This window comes from Lepidochelys kempii, chromosome 9 (genome assembly GCF_965140265.1).
Source record: "Lepidochelys kempii isolate rLepKem1 chromosome 9, rLepKem1.hap2, whole genome shotgun sequence".
NCBI classification, from domain to species: Eukaryota; Metazoa; Chordata; order Testudines; family Cheloniidae; genus Lepidochelys; species Lepidochelys kempii.
This window is the reverse complement of record NC_133264.1, coordinates 60,656,191-60,674,032: the sequence shown is the minus strand read 5'-3', so window position 1 is coordinate 60,674,032 and position 17,842 is coordinate 60,656,191. Positions and strand designations below refer to the sequence as shown.

The 17,842-nt window shown below is 52.5% G+C and overlaps 1 protein-coding gene across 2 annotated transcripts in view; it reads right to left on the bottom strand.

Moving 5' to 3' along the window:
* The window catches only part of NHSL2 (NHS like 2), a 151,673-nt gene extending 140,941 nt beyond the window's left edge, over positions 1-10,732 (bottom strand). For both annotated transcript variants that reach the window (XM_073360617.1, XM_073360618.1), the window contains exon 1: positions 10,220-10,732. In XM_073360617.1, the coding sequence (XP_073216718.1) occupies positions 10,220-10,484 (265 nt within the window). In that variant the 5' untranslated portion in view covers positions 10,485-10,732. The remainder of the gene's footprint in view (positions 1-10,219) is intronic.
* Positions 10,733-17,842: the final 7,110 nt, after the last annotated feature.

Sequence of the window (17,842 nt, the reverse complement as noted above, 5' to 3'; positions counted from 1 at the left end):
ATTTAAGTCTTAAAAATAGATAAGGGCCCCCGTCTGTGCTGGGTGTGGCCTAGACACATTTGAAGAGCACCCTTCTATATGACATTTGAAACACATTTTCAACCCTCTGAAACCCTGATGGAAGTGAAGGGGTAGCTCAGAAAATGACCAGAATACAACAAAGAGTTAAAACTCCATCTTCAGAGATGTTCTGATAGTTTTTTTGTCACAGACAAAAGCAGGAACCATAAAGTTGGAGAAGAGTTACAGTCCTGCTCATATGCATTAGTGGACTGCATGTTCATGAAGGTATCACCAAAACCACTGCCCAATCTTATGAAAGCATTTTTTACATGCCCTTACACTTGTAGAGCTCATCCCAGCTCAGCCTGTTCACCTCATCTCTACCAGTGAACAAATAGTTTCTCATGAAACTGGGTGACTGGGAAACAAAATGGCAGATGAAATTCAATGTTGATAAATGCAAAGTAATGCACATTGGAAAACATAATCCCAACTATACATATAAAATGGTGGGGTCTAAATTAGTTGTTACCACTCAAGAAAGAGATCTTGGAGTCACTGTAAGTAGTTCTCTGAAAACATCCACTCAATGTACAGCGGCAGTCAAAAAAGTGAACAGAATGTTGGGAATCATTAAGAAAGGGATAGATAATAAGACAGAAAATATCATATTACCTCTATATAAATCCATGGTATGCCCACATCTTGAATACTGCATGCAGATGTGGTCTCCTCATCTCCAAAAAGATATGTTGGAATTGGAAAAGCTTCAGAAAAGGGCAACAAAAATTATTAGGGGTATGGAACGGCTTCCGTATGAGGAGAGATTAATAAGACTGGGACTTTTCAGGTTGAAAAAGAGATGACTAAGGGGGAATATGATAGAATTCTATAAAATCATGCCTGGTGTGGAGACAGTAAAAAAGGAAGTGGTATTTACTCCTCATAACACAAGAACCAAGGGTCACCAAATGAAATTAATAGGCAGCAGCAAGGAGAGAAGTGAGGAGTACAGGCGGAGCTGAGGGGTAGGACTGGTGTAGCAGGGGAAAGTGAGGAGCACAGGCTGAGCTGGGGGGCAGGACTAGAGTAGCAGGGGGAAGTGAGGAGCACAGCAGACCTGGGGAACAGGACTGTAATAGCAGGGGGAAGTGAGGCGCACAGGCGGGGGTCGGGGAGGGAGGGAGGCGCAGATCTGGAATCGCAGGGACGCTTCAGGCTGGGACTGAGGGACATCAGCAGAACTGGTTGGGCAGGAGTAAACCAGCAGGGGAGCCATGCGGTGAGATGATAGTGTATGGGGAAGTCGGCAAGGTGTTTGCTTGGGGTGTATTTGGCTCTGTTAGTTATTCCATGTCATTCATTCACTACACTCACCCCATTTCTTTTTTTAAAGAAAAGCCAATTAGAGCATTTTTGGGGAAGAACCTCCACAGTCACCCATTTACCAGCCACCTGGGTTCCAGCCAGGGGTGCCAATGGTAACCCATCCTGACTACCCCTAGCCTTGGGGTGCACACCCTGCAGGGCTGGGGGAGGCTGTCTTGAACGGCTGCTGGAGGATATTCCAGCCATTTTTGGGCATTGGAGCTGACCCCTCGTTCTTGCTCTGCTTGCTTAAATGTTTGCTTCGAGGCCCAGGCTGGGAGGTCAGAGGGCAGCCAAAACATCACGTATTTTCTACAAAACCAGTAAACAGCTCACCTCTGCGAGCACAGACTGGGGGTCTGCTCCCCCACGGCTCCTAGGGGCTGGCTGCCTTTGGGTTTAAAGCGCTTGTCTGTGACAATCTGTGTGCCCAGTCACTCCAGTGGGGAGAGAGGGACAAATGGCTGGCTTGCTCTGCTGCTGGTATTCATGTTACACAGCCAATGCCAAGGGACCTGCTTCTCCGCCTGCAGACCAGAACCTCAGCCAAGCAGAAACCTGCAGTAAAAGCATGAGGCTTAAAGGCACCATGCTTTTCTGAAAGGGTGAGTTCAGGCTGAAGGGCTGTCAATCAGATTGCAGCTTTTCAACTCAGCCAGTGCATAGCACTCATTACGTTACAATAGCCTCCATCTCACAAACTATCCTCTGCAGGCTACTGGTTGGAGGCGGAGTCAGAAGTCCTGAGTTCTAGTCCCACATCTAGTAGGCTTTGTCTAGGGCTCAAGAGCATAGCACTGGGAGCCAGGATTCCTGGGTTCTGGTCCCAGCTCTGCCACCAACTAGCATGACCCTGGGCAAGCCTGTTAGCTTATCCGAGCCTTCGCTTCCCTGCCTGTAAAGTGGGTAGATTGACAGGACTGCTGAGATAACAAATGTCTGTAAAGTGCTTTGAGATCATTGGGTAAGCAGTGCAAAGCCTCATTACTAAGCAACAGTGACAATAAAAACAAAGTCAGTGTCTTCAGCCCTGTAGTGGAACCAGCTACCTGCCTTTTCTGAGTCTTTGGTTCTGATTAAATGCTTGGCCTTCAGCAGCACAATTCTTTCCTCCTGCACCCATGCATCTATTCTGTCATTTCAATCTCTTAACTAGTGGGCTGAATTCAAGCTCTGCAGCAGATCCTTGCTCTCCCGTTGTGTGTTGAACAGTCATGATGGAGTGACAATTGAGGCACACAAATGAAATCTTAAGTGCAGTTTCAGAAACACACACATGCACTTCCATTCTGGACCAGGGTAACAAGAGGACTGGATCCCATAGCTAAGAACATGAAATTGTCCAGATTGCTGGAAACAACCTCTGGAATCTCTCTGATCTGCCATATATATCTACTAATGGGGAATCCGAATTATAGGAAGGACCCAGAGAGCCAAGCAGCCACACAGGAAAGGGATGGAAGTATCTTTAGGAGAAGTGAAGAAGATAAAGTTTAGTATGAAACTGATCAAGTGGAAAAGAGAGGGAACCTCATTGTTAAATCTCTGCTTGGCTGATAAACCACCTGCTTTTTCACAAGTACTTGGTGATTGTTGTTTTACAATTAGAGTTCTGCAGCATCTGGATAGAAACATGCACAGTATAACACCACAGAAATATCCGATTATTCCCATATGGGATCAGCTAAGAACCAGAGGATGTGACAAAAACTGACCACTAGAGATCTCTGGAGATTCTCCCAGAAACCAGAAGTGGAGCAAATGCCTGACTGAGCACGGAACTGAGTGTATGCAGGGCAAGCTGTATGAACTCCCCTGTCTCTCCTAGAGGTGGTTCCTTCCCGAACTGGGTGAGTGAGAGTGTACACGTGCTGGGAGTATGGCCAGGAAGCTTAGTGGGCTGCCTGCCTGCCTGATTCTATCTACACTGTGCATGGAGGACTTCATTCATCATAGCTGTCAATCAGCAGCTCACACCAGCACCCCCCTCAGGCCCCCAATCCATGCAGGACAGGGCACATACAATGAGCTTCTAAACTCATTTCTCAAATGTTGCCCTTTTGGGAATAGTGCACAGGCAGGGCAGAGGTGCACATTGGTGCATCATATGGAAAGATAAAAAGATAGCTGTTTCGGTCTCCAGTGCATAAAGCCCTCGGTGGGTTAGGGTGCAGAGAACAAAACTCTCCTCAAACTCCCGTCTGTTGGGGCTGTAGGGCCGAGTCACTGACGATGCAATGGGGTGCAGAATCTGCTCTTTAGCACAGTGGAGCAAAAGCCGAAGGGCATGTTCCTTAGCTGCAAGGCTCCTGCTTCCTAAGAGCGTTCCAGGAAAATGACTTATCAAATAGATTAAGTGTCCACAGTACATGCCTTGGCATAGTCCTGTTGAAATCCCTGGTGCTATTCAAGTGTATCAGAACGTGGCCTAGGGAGATGGTTTCCTGTGTTTTTTGGAAGCAACACATGTTCTTTCTACTCTGTTTTGAAAAGAGAACCCCGCACTTCCCACCCAGCGCTTCCTCCTCAAGATGGGACACTGGGGTATAAAACCAAGAGGCATGCTTTGAAGATGGAAGGTTTTGCATTGCAATCAAACACCTTGGCCCCCTGGGCTCATTACTAATTCAGGCAACATACAGACAGCAACACCGTCTTGTGTACAGCATTTCTGGACATGCTGGAGCTCTCACCTGTTCCTACTGCACTGCTGGGATGCTAGCAGAGTTACAGGCGGCCTTCCTGCTCTCTGAAAAGCATCCAGCAACTAGATACCAAACGCTTGAGCTTTAGAAAAACAAAACTGCCCAAACCAACATCAATAGAAATGATTTCACGTTTTAGGGTTTTTACTGAAATAAAGGTAGTGGGAGAGAGGCTGGGATTTCAGTGCTCCCTCCGGGTGACATAAATTCCCAGATACCTCAGCATCCTTCCAGAGAGTAGGAAGGAGTTACACCAGATTGACTAGGAACAGCCAAGAAACTCACCAATCAGATTCCCTCTCAGGGCTGAATGAAGTACGAAAACCAAGCAAACAGCCTCAGTGGTGAAAGTGACAGAAGGTTTAGAAATCATGAATGGAGATCAGGGAATGTGCACAGTGACTTGGATCCCTTCCGTTTGAACAGTCTGAGTTAGTAACAACAGAAAGGAGATTGGATTAGTTCAGATCTATACTCTTTATCTTGATTGTCAGCCTTAAGAAAGCAATCACATCTGCAGACAAGGGATATTAACCCCAAGAACAGCAGCTGCCTGATTACATCACACACACACACACACACACACACACACACACGACGTACACAGGGCTTTTATATTACAAGTTTGTTCCAAAAGAAACTCCGTTCCAAGGACCCCGTCTGACGCCCTGGGCTCTGCGACACCACATCTAAAACCACAGCAAGGCAGGAGTTAGAGCATAAACCCTGTAAAGCAGCAGCATTCTCCTCCCTGCCCCCTCGCCCCGCTCCTCCCCAGCTATGTGAGTCATACCCCTAGCACACTCCGCCTTACCCCCAAAACCCACCTTCCCTGCCCTCTCCCCCGCCAACACCTGCTCAAACAGATGGGCTTGGCAGTGAGCCCGCCAGACCTACAGACTGAGTCTATTTCAGACCCTGGGAGCCGGAGAACTCTGAAGGACGGGACCCTTGCAGAGAGCACTCTGCCTGCAGACCCTGCCTGTTACAACAAGGGGATCGAGTTCAATGACCTCTGCTGCTGACAGCACGGCTTGGGCAGGGAGGCAGGTCCACTAGGCAGGTCCCAGGCCACCTAGGGTTTCAGGGATCAAACCCAGCAACTTAATCTCCAGCCGGAAGCCAGGAGCCAGCCCAGTGAGGATCACGGAGCATTGAGAGGTGCCACATAGCACGAAGATGCTGCATTCCGCACCAGTTCAAGGTTGCTGGATTGACCCCAAATGCAGCATCACCCAGAAACATGAGGAGAGATTAATAAGACTGGGACTTTTCAGCTTGGAAAAGAGACGACTAAGGGTGGATATGATAGAGGTCTATAAAATCATCACTGGTATGGAAAAAGTAAATAAGAAAGTGTTATTTACTCCTTCTCCTACTCTAGCTCACAAGAACTAGGGGACACCAAATGAAATTAATAGGCAGCAGGTTTAAAACAAACAAAAGGAAGTATTTTTTCACACAATGCACAGTCAACCTGTGGAACTCCTTGCCAGAGGATGTTGTGAAGGCCAAGACTATAACATGGTTCAAAAAAGAACTAGATACATTCATAGAAGATAGGTCCATCAATGGCTATTATCCAGGATGGGCAGGGATGGCGTCCCTAGCCTCTGTTTGCCAGAATCCATGAATGGGCAACAGGGGATGGATCACTTGATGATTACCTGTTCTGTTCATTCCCTCTGGGGCACCTGGCATTGGCCACTGTCGGAAGACCGGATACTGGGCTAGATGGACCTTTGGTCTGACCCAGTATGGCTGTCCTTATGTTCTTAAGCATTGCACTGCTTCGTCTCAGGTGATAAAGGCCTGGGTCATGGGAGCAAGCCCCATCCATGAGAAATGGTCGCAACCTCCTGGCGGGACACAGGTGGTATAAGCTGAACTGGTCATGGCTACAACGTGATCATCCACTAGCAGGAGAGGATCCACCACCATGCACACATGTATGCAGAAAGTGCCATCGCGCCTATGCTTGCAAGTGGCTTGGCCTCATGACTGACACGCTGTGCAATTCTGACATAGAGCGGCGGTGACTCGACTCTGACTGCAAAGCCAAGTGCGGTGATCAGAGCCAATCCAGAGACAGCCCGGTCTTGACTCCACCACCGTCCGAATATTCATCCCTAGAACTAGTGAGGGACAGGGTCACACACGTGCAGCTGCCAGCCCTCTCTCCAGTTTCCCACAGTCCTGCCTGCTTCCCTGCTCCTCCCCCAGTGAATGAGAGCCCAGCCCAGCCCTCCTACCTCCCCGGTCCTCCTGAAGGCAGGGACACAGCAGCAGGCTCATGCTTCCTAGGTGCCTTCACTCCCTCACCAAGCAGCTCTCCAGTGCGGCACTGGCAACCTCCACACCCAGCATCCCCGTCCCCAGCGGCTGAGGCTGCTCCAAGCCGGTCACCTGCCTTTATAAGAAGAAATTTAAAAAAGAATCTTTTGGGCTGGATGTGGCTGTCTCATGCCAACGCTGACAGGCTCCAATACCACAGTCTGAATCTCCTCTGGCCCAAGATAGGTTAGACTGCTAAGCCCACAGGGCATCCTCTGCTCACCCTCACTGGCTGGGGTCAATCTCACCTGGTCCACTGGAATTAAATGCAGCATATCAGAGTTCTGATGCAAGAACTACTCAGTGAAATTCTCTGACGTGTGCTATGCAGGACATCAGACTAGATGACCGTAATGGCTATTAGCCTTAAAAATCTATTAATCTATCAACCCTTTGCCTCAGAGCTTGTACCCAAGATGCAGGATTTTTGGCCTCTGTCTCTGCTTGCCCTGGTAGCTTTTTTAATTATCACGCTAGTGTCTGCAACACAAACGTGTCTCAAAGGCCAACTCTGAAAACTTTGGTTTGCTCTCTGCATACAGGAAACAAGTTGCAGGATCCTGGCAGCACATGCAAGAGAATGCGGAAAACACAAAATGCACAACCATTGCCAAAGGGCCTGACGAAAGCACAGAGTCTGCAGAGGGAATGCTCTTGACACAAGTTTAAGAAGTATTTTCAAAGAAACCTTTACAAGCAAACCTTAAATGAGTGTATTTAAACTCCTCCAAAACACACTGCCCATTTCTACCCCAACACAGACATTTGTGCCAAAACTTAGTATTTGAAAGTGAAAATAAAAGCACTATAAAAACAAACCCACTGGTAGAGCTCCAGTGCAGAAGAGAACAGATGGGGCACACAGGACAAATAGAGTACAACTTGCCATTTTAAGCAGCAGCACAAGACTCCAGCAAAAATCTGTCCTCCTTAGTAGAAGAGGGCCCTTAGCTAAAGGTGGAATACCTAAAGATGGGACCTTAGAGTCTTTAAAGAGAGCGATTTAGATTGGGCTTTGTCTATGGGAGAAGTTTACCTCCATGTTCCACACCAGGGCTTTGGGACAACCTGGGAAGTAACCAGCCCCATAAAATCCAGCCCAGGCCTTATGCTGCACCCGGGGCATGGCAGGACAGGGCTGCATGGATGCCCAGCAGTGCAGACAGAGCATTAACACTCAGAGCTACAGTACACACCTTGCTGTGGAGTCACTAGCAGTGCTTTGATCTAAGGAGCTCCCTGTACTGCGTTCATTTGGCCAGCAGCCTGGAAAATGCCCAGTGTTTGGACAACTGTCAAGGAAAGGCAGGATTCAGGCTGCTGCTGTTGCTCTGTCCTCAGCCCACCCGCATTAGGCCTTGCTACTGCACTGGGCGAGAGGTGCCCAGGGTCCTGGGTATGTTATGGGGCAGGACAGGCGCCGGATAGTGTTGGAACACCTGCGCGTCTCCCTCTTCCATGTAGTGAGACACTTGACATCACGTAAAGGTAGGTTGGGAACTAGAATTGGAAGGCGAAAGCCAAGCTGCAAATCGGAATCGTCAGCGTAAGTGTATCAGTCGCTCACTGAGATGGCGTTGCCAGCATGATGGATGGGTGTCAGGTGCTAGCGTGAGAGGAAGGCACAAAGTCTGAGCATAGTGTGTACCTGTGCAAGGCCCAATGCAGCTCCACTGCCAGTGAGGAAAGAGCAGATGGGGCTTTGCAGGCCCTGCCCTTCCTGGAGATGAGCGGCGGGTGTCCTGCCAATCTCCCAGAACAGGGTGCGTGGGTGTTCTGGGCGTGTGCCAGCATGACAGAGCACACAGCGGATCTACATGGCCACCAACACACTAACAAACATTAGGCTGTTCCCACTGCTCGCCCTGCTCCCAGCACCAGCAGCTTTGCCTGATTGCATGGGCTAGGATGCCCCAGAGCCGCCTTGGGCAATGCCCTGTCCCTTGGATTTTACTAGGGCAACACTTGAATCCTCATGCGATTTCCTTCCTGGCGGGACTGAGCCCGGGGCTAAGGGGCCAGTCCTGCCCCCACATAAATCATGGGCAGTTTTGCCACCTCCAGCACTGCCGCTTCCTGTGCTCAAAAAACACCCATCAACATCCCTCGGAAACAAGCCCTCCACCCCGACCGTAGAAGAGCTTTCACTGAAAAAAGGGGAAGGGTGAGAGACACAACTAAGCCCATTAGAGACTTTGCTATTGCTACTGACAACACAGAAGGCGCTCATGTACTACAGCAGGGGTGGGCAAACTACGGCACAGGGGCCGCATCCGGCCCTTCAAATGTTTTAATTCAGCCTTCGAGTGCCTGTTGGGGAGCGGGGTCCAGGGCAAGCCCTGCTCCGGCACTCCAGCCAGGGAGTGGCAGCAGGCATTGCCCCACTCAGCTCCACGCAGCTCCCGGAAGCAGTGGCATGTCCCCCCTCTTGCTCCTACACGTAGGGGCAGCCAGGGAGCTCCGCACGCTGCCCCTGCCCCAAGCGCCGCCTCCGCGGCTCCCATTGGCTGGGATCTGAGGGCAATGGGAGCTGCAGGAGCAGCGCCTGCGGATAGGGCAGCCCGCAGAGCTGCCTGGCCATACCTCTGCGTAGGAGCCGAAGGAGGAACGTGTCCCTGCTTCCAGGAGCTGCTTGAGGTAAACACCGCCCAGAGCCTGCACCCATGACCCCCTCCTGTGCACCAACCCCCCTGCCCCATCCTGATCCCCCTCTGAACCCCTGGGTCCTAGCCCGGAGCAACCTCCTGCATCCCCAACCCCTCACACCCAGCCCCACCCCAGAGCCTGCAACCCCAGCCGAAGCCCTCATGCCCCCCTGCATCCCAACCCCCAATTTTGTGAGCATTCATGGCCCACCATACAATTTCCATACCCAGATGTGGCCCCCGGGGCCAAAAAGTTTGCCCACCCCTGTACTAGAGCCACAACAGGTGATAGGGTAAATTCTTAGGACAATCAGACAGAGACTTCAAGGAGCCCAGTTCCCACAGGATAGCTGAATACTATACAGAAATAATCATAAAGCCAGTACCGGATGGAGGTGACACTGGGAGCAGCACCTTCCTGGAGATCAGTAACTGGATTGTGCAGTTGCTTTTAGCCACACCAGACACAGTTCCAGGTTTTACATTAATCACTTTACAAATTAAAGCAGGTTAACAAATCTCGAAGGCTAGTCACCAGAACGTAACAGCTTTGCTCCAACAGAGACTATGGGTGAAGCCAGGACCAGGCCAGGAAACCTCATAAAGGGATAGGTGCCAAGGCCCTGAGTGCTAGGTCTAGGGGAGAAATGACAACTAGCCCTCCCCAGGAGGCCACGGGTGCCCCCGCCGTGCTGCATGCAGCCGTACCCCTTCGGACCCAGGCACACCCCTGTGCCACCTCCTACGCCGTGCCCAGCACCACTAGGGCTCAGCCATGCCCACGAGTCCAGCGTTCAGGGCAGCCACACGTCAGCCCGGGGAACCGTCGGGGAATAGCCCCTCGGCAGGGGACGTGTGGACCCAGCAGGGTCCCGCCTTCCAAGGGGCAGAGAGGAACAGAGCTGGCGGCAGCTCTGCCCGGCCAAGCTGGAAGAGAGATTCATTCCCCGGCCGAAGGAGAACCGCGAGGCGGCTGGGCAGGGGCGGCGGACGCGGGGGATGGGGAGAGGAGAGAGGAAGTTGCTTTTAAAGGAAAACAGCTCCCGAAAGAGAAGAGGAACGGCGAGGGGGCTCGGGTCCGGGGCTCCCCAGGGGCGCGGTGGCCGGGGAGGGGCTGTCGGAGGGTTGGGGACGCAGGAGCCTCCCCGCCTCCCGGTCTCTTACCTGGAGCTCGGGGGTGAGGGCGCCCGTGCAGCAGCCCCTGCAGGCGGCTCATGCGGTGGCGCAGGCGGCCGGCCCGGCGCCCCAGCGCCAGCAGGTGCCCCTCGATCTCGCCGAGCAGCGCCAGCGAGTGGCCGCACAAGTCGGCGAGCTGGCGGAGCAGGGTGAGCGAGGCCAGGCTGCAGACGTCCCGCAGCTCGACCAGCTGCAGCGCGGCGCGGCTGGGGCAGAGACTGCGGGGCAGCACCGTGCGCCGGTAGAAAGGCATGGCCGGGGCGCCGGTGCCCAGCGCAGGGCAGGGCAGCGCAGCGCCCTGCCTGGCCCAGGCTCGGTGCGCGCAGCGCGGAGTCCAGGCTGCTCCGGCCGGCGGGACTTCCCCGAGCCAACCCCGCGGCGAGGGAGGGGTGTGGGCTGGCTGTAGCGCCGGGCCTGCCGGGCCGCTCCCTCCCCCGGCGCCGGGGACACTTGGGGGCGCGGCGCCAGGGATCCCCCCTGCCCGGTCGGGGGGGAGGGAGTGTTTGTGCCGCCTTTTGAGATCCGCGGAGACATAAATGCTGCGCCCTCTGCGCCCCGACCGAGCCCGGGGGTGTGTGAGGCGCTTCCCAGCCTGGGACTGGGGCAAATGTCCGATCCTGCAAGCCCCTGCCCAGCAGCACTCCCTCCCATTGAGCTCAAGCCAGCGAGGCTCCCCGGCTGTGCAAGTGCCTTCAGGATCGGGTCCTCAATAAGCAACTACCCTGCCCAGGGACGCAGCAGGTAGTGGCCCAGCTTGCAGGGGAGGTTTGCTTTGCCAGGGCTTGCCCCAGATGGCTGTCTCTGTCCCCTCCTCCAGCCTGCTCTCTCTCCAGAGCCCCATACCCTGGTTCTAACATTGCTTTGGTGCTGTGCCAGATGCTACATGCAGCCAGCCCCACAGTGAAATTACAGGGGCCCGATCCTATGATACATCCGGCCATAGTGCTTATTGTTGTGTTGAGTCCCACTGATTTTGCCTGGTGGTGACTGCAGGATTGGGCCCTACTAGAAGACCACACAGGAGGGTGACACATTTATGGCCTTGAAGGACTCAGTGAAGATTAGCCGGACACTTGCCATAGGGGTAACTGGACACCAGGTGCCGGAAGGGAGGGGGATCAGATTTCTGTAACCCTGACTGTCTTGGAGCGCTGTGTACAGGGCCATGTGCTGCCATCCTTCCTCACACTGCCCTGAGCTCACTCTGGGGACAGACCCTCGGGGAGTAGAGACCCAACAGAGCAGGGTTAGGCCCAGTGCCATAAGGAAGAGGGCTTGGTGCAGAATCAGAGCACTCCTGTCATGGTATCCATGTGATTCCCTCCTTGGCGGTAAGTGATTTCCGCCTTCCTAGGGCTGTTTCCTTTCCAAGCATGGCTGTGTTCTGCGATGATACCAAGGAATCTGAAACAATACAAATAACATTAAAACCCCCCTCAGCAACATCCTCCTCCCTTCCAGATCCCACAGTCCTCCTGGACTCCTTAGTGCACATCCTGTCAGGACAGCCTGATCCTGCAGACACGCCTGGCCTTCTCCTTTAGCCTCCCTCACGTGTTCTAAATTCTTTCCCCTCCCTCCACTCTGGAAGGCATGTGCTAAGTGTGCTCTTGAATCCCTGGGCAGCCTTGCTTGGGTAGCCAGCGATAAGCTGAACCCACCTGGCTCCCTTTCCTGAACAGCTCCTTTTCCTTCTTTCTGTCCATCTCAAGTTCTCTGTTACTATCCTCCCTTTCTGTAGGGCTCGCCCTGCTCCCTGCAGATGCACCTCCCTTGGGACTGTGGAGGGGATGGGGAGAAAGCAGGTGGAGAACCCAGGTCTCACTTGTCCTAAAGGGAGCCACGGAGCCACTGAAGAGGGAGAAGTCAGGGGCCTTGTCCACTCTGAGGAAGGGACTATGCTGAGGATGTGGCTGTTTGGCTTGCTGGGGAACGAGCTACCCCATTACATGGTGTGCGAGCAAACTCAGGAGCGATGAAACCTGTCAGGCTCCCTCCAGCACCCCTAATTCCCATCCACACTAGTGGGAACTTGGGCTCAGCTGCCTTCACTAGCTAAGTGCTTACAATCATGTCTTCCTCTAGTGGCCACTGCGGTGACTCTGCAGCTCATGTCTAACATGGGAAGGAGAGAGCTCTGGCGGTGCAGGGCTTTTAATGCTGAAGGCCTCAGGTTCGTTCCTGCTGACCACCGTGGTGTGACCTACTAGCCAAGTCACAGCACAGGCTGCCAGGAGCCATCGAAAAACACCTTTGCTGCTGCACTGGCCTGGGTAGGTCCGGCCCCCAGTGAACAGGCTCTTCTTTGGGTGTGGCCAAGCCCAGGGGGCATTTCTGGTTCTTTCCCACCACCCGTTTTCTCGTTCAGAGGGACAGAGCCATGACCAGTCTTGAACCAGTGCGATGGGATAAGAACAGCAGGCTTTGAAAGCTGGGCAAAGGAGCAGAAAGGCCATAGGTGCTGGAACTAGGGGTGCTGGGGGGAGCTGCCACACCCCCTGGCTTGAAGTGGTTTCCATCATATGCATGGTTTGCAGTTTCGTTCAATGGTTCTCAGCACCCCCACTGTACACATTGTTCCAGCACCTCTGGAAAGGCACTGGAGGGTCACATGCTGAGCCCCCTGCTGCAGCCTGGCACTGACGCTCAGAGATGTGACCAGGTGTGTGGAATGACAAGACTATACTGCTGGGCAGGCCAGGCCCCACAGCCTGGCTCAGTGGCTGTTTATTTATTCTCAGCTATCACTGCGGCTCTTTAGTCCTTTTCCCGCCCCTGCACTGACCAGCTGGTGTGTGTGTTGTGAATAGTAGGCCTAGGCCTGAGCAGCAGCCCATGTCAGCCGCACACCAGGGCTGTGTGGGAACTACCCACCAGCCCTGGCTAGCAGGGTGCTGGGGCACTGAGGCCAGGCTTTCCCATGTCCCTGTTCCCCCTGGAATCGGGGTGGGAGAACCAGGGAGGTCTGACGGGGGTTCGTTGCTCACTCTGACCCAGGACGGGAACATGGGTCCCGAAGCCTGCAACAGGGAAAACATGGTTAGCTGTTCTGCTTGCATTCTTTTGGCATTCCTCTCCTGTGAGTGTTCCTGGCCCCCCCAGCAGCTGCGTGCCTCTGCCCTCCCCCCTCCACTCAGTGTACGCTAAAGTAAATGTTTATGCTGGACCTGCCGCAAACATTCTCCTCTTTGGAAGCCTCTCCCCTGCCTGGTGATCCCGCTGGCATAAGAAGACAGTGGAACAGAGACATAAAATCCTGAGCCTTAACATGCACCATGAGCATCTGCTTCTGCATGAGGGTAGGTCCTGGTGGGGCATCACACACCTGCGGTGATGAGGACGGAGGTGCTAGTTTGGGCTGGCCTGAGCCAGGAGAAAGGGGTCAGGCTCACTCCTTCCCAAACTGAGACCAAGAAGAGAGATGTTGTCGGATGCTGGGATTCACAGACATCACTAGAGACTCTGGAACTTCCATGGGCCTTTCAGCTTCCTCCCTTTCCAAAACTTCCCAATGTATCGCTCATTGAGGGGACTGACTGGCCGAGTCAAATCTAGGACATCATCCCAGCATTTTGCGAGCGATGAAGAACGATCACTTAAGCCACCACTGAGGTGCAGCCACCTCTGGGGTGGAGTATCGTGATGTTTTGATGGCATCGAACAACGCAGGAAGTGAAGAAGGAGTCCTGTGTCCAGCAGACACTGCAGTGGGGATTTGGTGAGGCAGAATAGAATTAACAGAGTTGGAAACTAGCCAAGACACAGGAATTCACACTCCTGTTTCTCCAATACAGGCCTTAGGAGCTTTAATAGCAACATGAGGTCAAGACCTGGGCTTTATATCTCCTCCCAATGATGCTCCCTCATCAGCAGCACTGGATGGGGGAAGACTCAGCTCCGCCCAATCAGTAACAGACTTAGATTCTTTGGAAGTCTCCCATCCAAGTACTGGCCGAGCATCCACCCTGCTTAGCTTCAGGAGGCTGAAAGGCTCACAGCACATGGCATCTCAAAGGAAAATAAACAAATGCAATCATGAGGCTGGGCTGCATAATCACAGTTCCTGCAGGGTTTGGCCACAGACCAGCAGGCTTCTCTGATGTGGGCTCTGTTCAGCATGCAGTGGCCAGGGTAGTGGTGGAAGACCTTGGTCGCCTTGCAGCCTTGCTGTCCCTGTAGCAGGAAGCTTGCAGTGAGGCCCTGTCTGGGAGCAGATGGTTCAGATTCGAAGTTTGCAATGCTCTCCCTACAGGGCTTTGGGAAACTTTATCCCCTGCCTGACGCAGGCTAATTTTAACATGTTTTTATTTGATCTTTTCTTCTTGCCAAGATTTAAATAAAAGCCCTTTGGCAGCAAATTCTTATGTCCGCTTGGCCTTCCCCCCCGCCCACTCCCAGTGCTCTGCAAGCTGCGCTGGGGTTCCCACAGGAAGCTACAGAGGAACATTCACTGTCCAAGAAGTTTGAGCAACCTCCTGCGTTCATGAAACCCTGAGATCCTCTGCTGTAGCTAGTGGAGAAAATCAAGTTCCAGGCGCAGGGTCTGAGGCAGACAGGCTACCGCTCTCCTGATCCTTCCCCCCATAAAAACATGCAGCAGTCAGTAGCCCCACTGGCAGGGAAGAAAAGGGGGAGGAAAAAGAAAGAGCGAGCCATGCGCCTGTTCTGTCAAAAGTAGCACACAGAACTGAGGGTGTATAGACATGGAAAGCTCCTGGAGCTCAACGCCCATTGTGCTTACGGAACTCTGGAGAAGGGCAGTGAATGGGATTTGCCCCATTAACAAACCCAAGGTTAAGTGGTGCAGGCAAAGGTGTGTAGCAGAGTTCTGAACCATGCGTCCAACCTGCAAACAGGGGTGCAAACGGGGGTGTGGTAAAAAGGGAAATCTGGCCAGAGCTCCTACATCAGCATTCATGTGGGTCAGGCTACAAAATGAGCAGGAATGAGGCAGCTTTAGCACATCCTGGGTGGCACAGCCATGGCCTCACGCATGCACATGGGAGCAGCGAGGTGTGGAGCCCCTGTGTCCACCCCCCGCAACTGCAGTATCCTAAATCCCAGAAATAACCATACTTTGCACTTAAAAAGGGCTGCTCTGCTGTCAATCTCAAGGTGCTTCACAAAGTTCTTTCCACTCCACTGCATCAATGGGGAAACTGAGGCACAGAGCAGTGACGTGACTTGCCTAAGTTGATGCAGCAGGTCGGTGACAGAGCAATCCTGCGTCCAGCCATCCTGAGTCTAGCTATCCATCAAGTGTGAGTCTGAGCCCTTTGCTCTCAGTACAGCTGGATGAGATTTTTTTGTGCAAAACCTTTTTTCTCCCAAAAATGCAGATTCAGGTCAACCAAAACAATGCTTGAATTTAGGCTGAATTTGCCAAATTGTTTAAAAAAAAACAGACTTTTTTTAGCCTACACAGTTTATTTATGACATTTGCAAAATGAAACATTTCAATTTGAAATGCCTTTTCAAACGTTCCTGCAATTTTATTAACCCCCTGAAAACAAAGCATTTCGTATGCCCCTAATTTTTGTTTTTACTTTTTCAGTTTGCAGAAAATTTCAAGTTGATCTGAAACCTTTTTTTAACAATTTTTTGGCTTGGCCACCAAATTGAAAAATCAGCTATTCACCCAGCTGTAATGCCAGTGATAAATGCGCTGTAAATACGTGCCTCAGGCTGATGATGGATCTCATGTCAATCCTGCATCTGCACTTCTCCAGCCACACCCTGCTGCGTGCTGCTTCCTCCAGCTTTTCACTGATTACTTGCTAGCCTCTCTGCCTATGTGTCAGACCCATGTTGCTGGGGTGTTTCACTCTGATATCTCTTGTGCCATTCACCAGCCTCACCCATCTGTAGCAGTGCTTCGAGGGCATGTGGGTTCACACCTTGCCTTCTGCTTTGGGCTGGCAGGGCCCTTATATTCTGCACTATGTTGTCCAGAATGAACAGACATTGCTAACAGCAACCCCTAGGCTCCCAGCTCTAAATCCAGTGGAAGCCATTCTCACATCAGATCCCCCTGCATGGCAAGGGCCGGGATGCCACCCTGTGCCACACACAGTGGCCTAGATGCTGCTCTCAAATAAATACCTGCACCTACCTTGAAGTCAGTGAGTCATGTGCGTGGATCCAAAGAGAGAATTTCTCCCAGCATGCACTGCATTGCAGGCCATATGTTGTACACCCTAGAGGAGTCAAAGGTTAAGCAATTGCACTGAAGCAGAGGGTAGGGCTTTGAAAGACAATCTGTAGCCAATGGTAGGGGTGTTCATGGCAAGTCATGTTCACATGGGCTTTTGAATGGAGTTTGCCATCTCACTGCAATTTCCAGTAGATGCTTTTCCAACACACAGCAAGGTTCAGGTTGGCAGGACAGCCAGTGTTGTCTTAGGAGAGGCCCAGGGCTGAAATACCAGAGGCTGCAGATCAGGATGGAGGAGTCGCAGCAAACTTTGCATCACCATTTAGTGAATACGTTCAACAAGAATGTGTAGTGTAGCTTCATGCTGGGATTTCGCTTTCTGAGTTCACCCTGAATCAAATTCCTAAGCACAAGGTGAGGGCTTTAGAACTGCCGTGCAAAAATAAACAACTAGAAAGCCCTGACAGCAAAGTGGTCAGGAGATGATCCTCCTCTGGACTGTTAAATGGAGAGGCATCCAAAGGGCCCTGTCCCAGCCAGCAGCGACATCAGCAGTGTGGGCTTGGCTGTGCAGAAGTGAGATGTCAGGCAGGGCCAGAGGAACGGGGCCTGGTAATGGGGGAGGTGACCCACATCAAGTTAGGGGAAGAGGGGGCTGGGTAGACTTGTTCTCTAACAATGACTGAGGCCGGGCGATGGTGCTGCAATACACGCATGTGTTCACTGTATGTCCCACAGCTTCACTAAGGGAAGGGAGGGAGGCCAGGCCTAAGGGGGAAGGAGTAAGGGACAAGCAGTCTGAAGCTAGGTCAAAACTTCCCCTTTTGTCTGCTAGAGAGGGAGAAAAAAGGACTGACTAGAACAAATACAAGTGGTAACACTGACTGTCCAGGCCATGAGTAAGAGTAACCACTGGGGCCGTTAAGTGCTGCTACTAGCTGAGGGGACCACCCTTTGGTGCAGTGGAAGGAGGAAAGAACATCTCTGCAGGTCAGTGCCCCATGCAGCAGGGACACCATGCATGACCCTTGCGTCTCCACCCCTTTGACCTGATTTCAAAGTCTGCTGTTCTTATCCCATCGCACCTGGGAGAGACTCAGATCCCGGCTCTGTTCCTCAAAGCAGAGAATGAGGGGTGGGAATGAGCCAGAAATGCCCCTTGCTGCCCTGGGCCTGGCACTGAATGGCATGCCCCAGAGAGCCCCACAGGGCAAACCTCCTCTTCCCTGGTGAGGGATCTGAGCTGGGCCAGCCAGTCACCATGGCCCCATGTGAAACCCAGTGGCACTTCTGGGATCCAGAGAACACCTGACATGCCCAGAGCAGAGCAGCAGGAAATGTGGTCTCAGTGACACCCTGGCCATGCAGACCTGTCCCTCTGAGGAGCAGGGGAGAGTGCGAAGGTTGGCTGATGTGGCTTCAAGACAAGCAGAGCAATTATTAGTGGATCAGGCCTT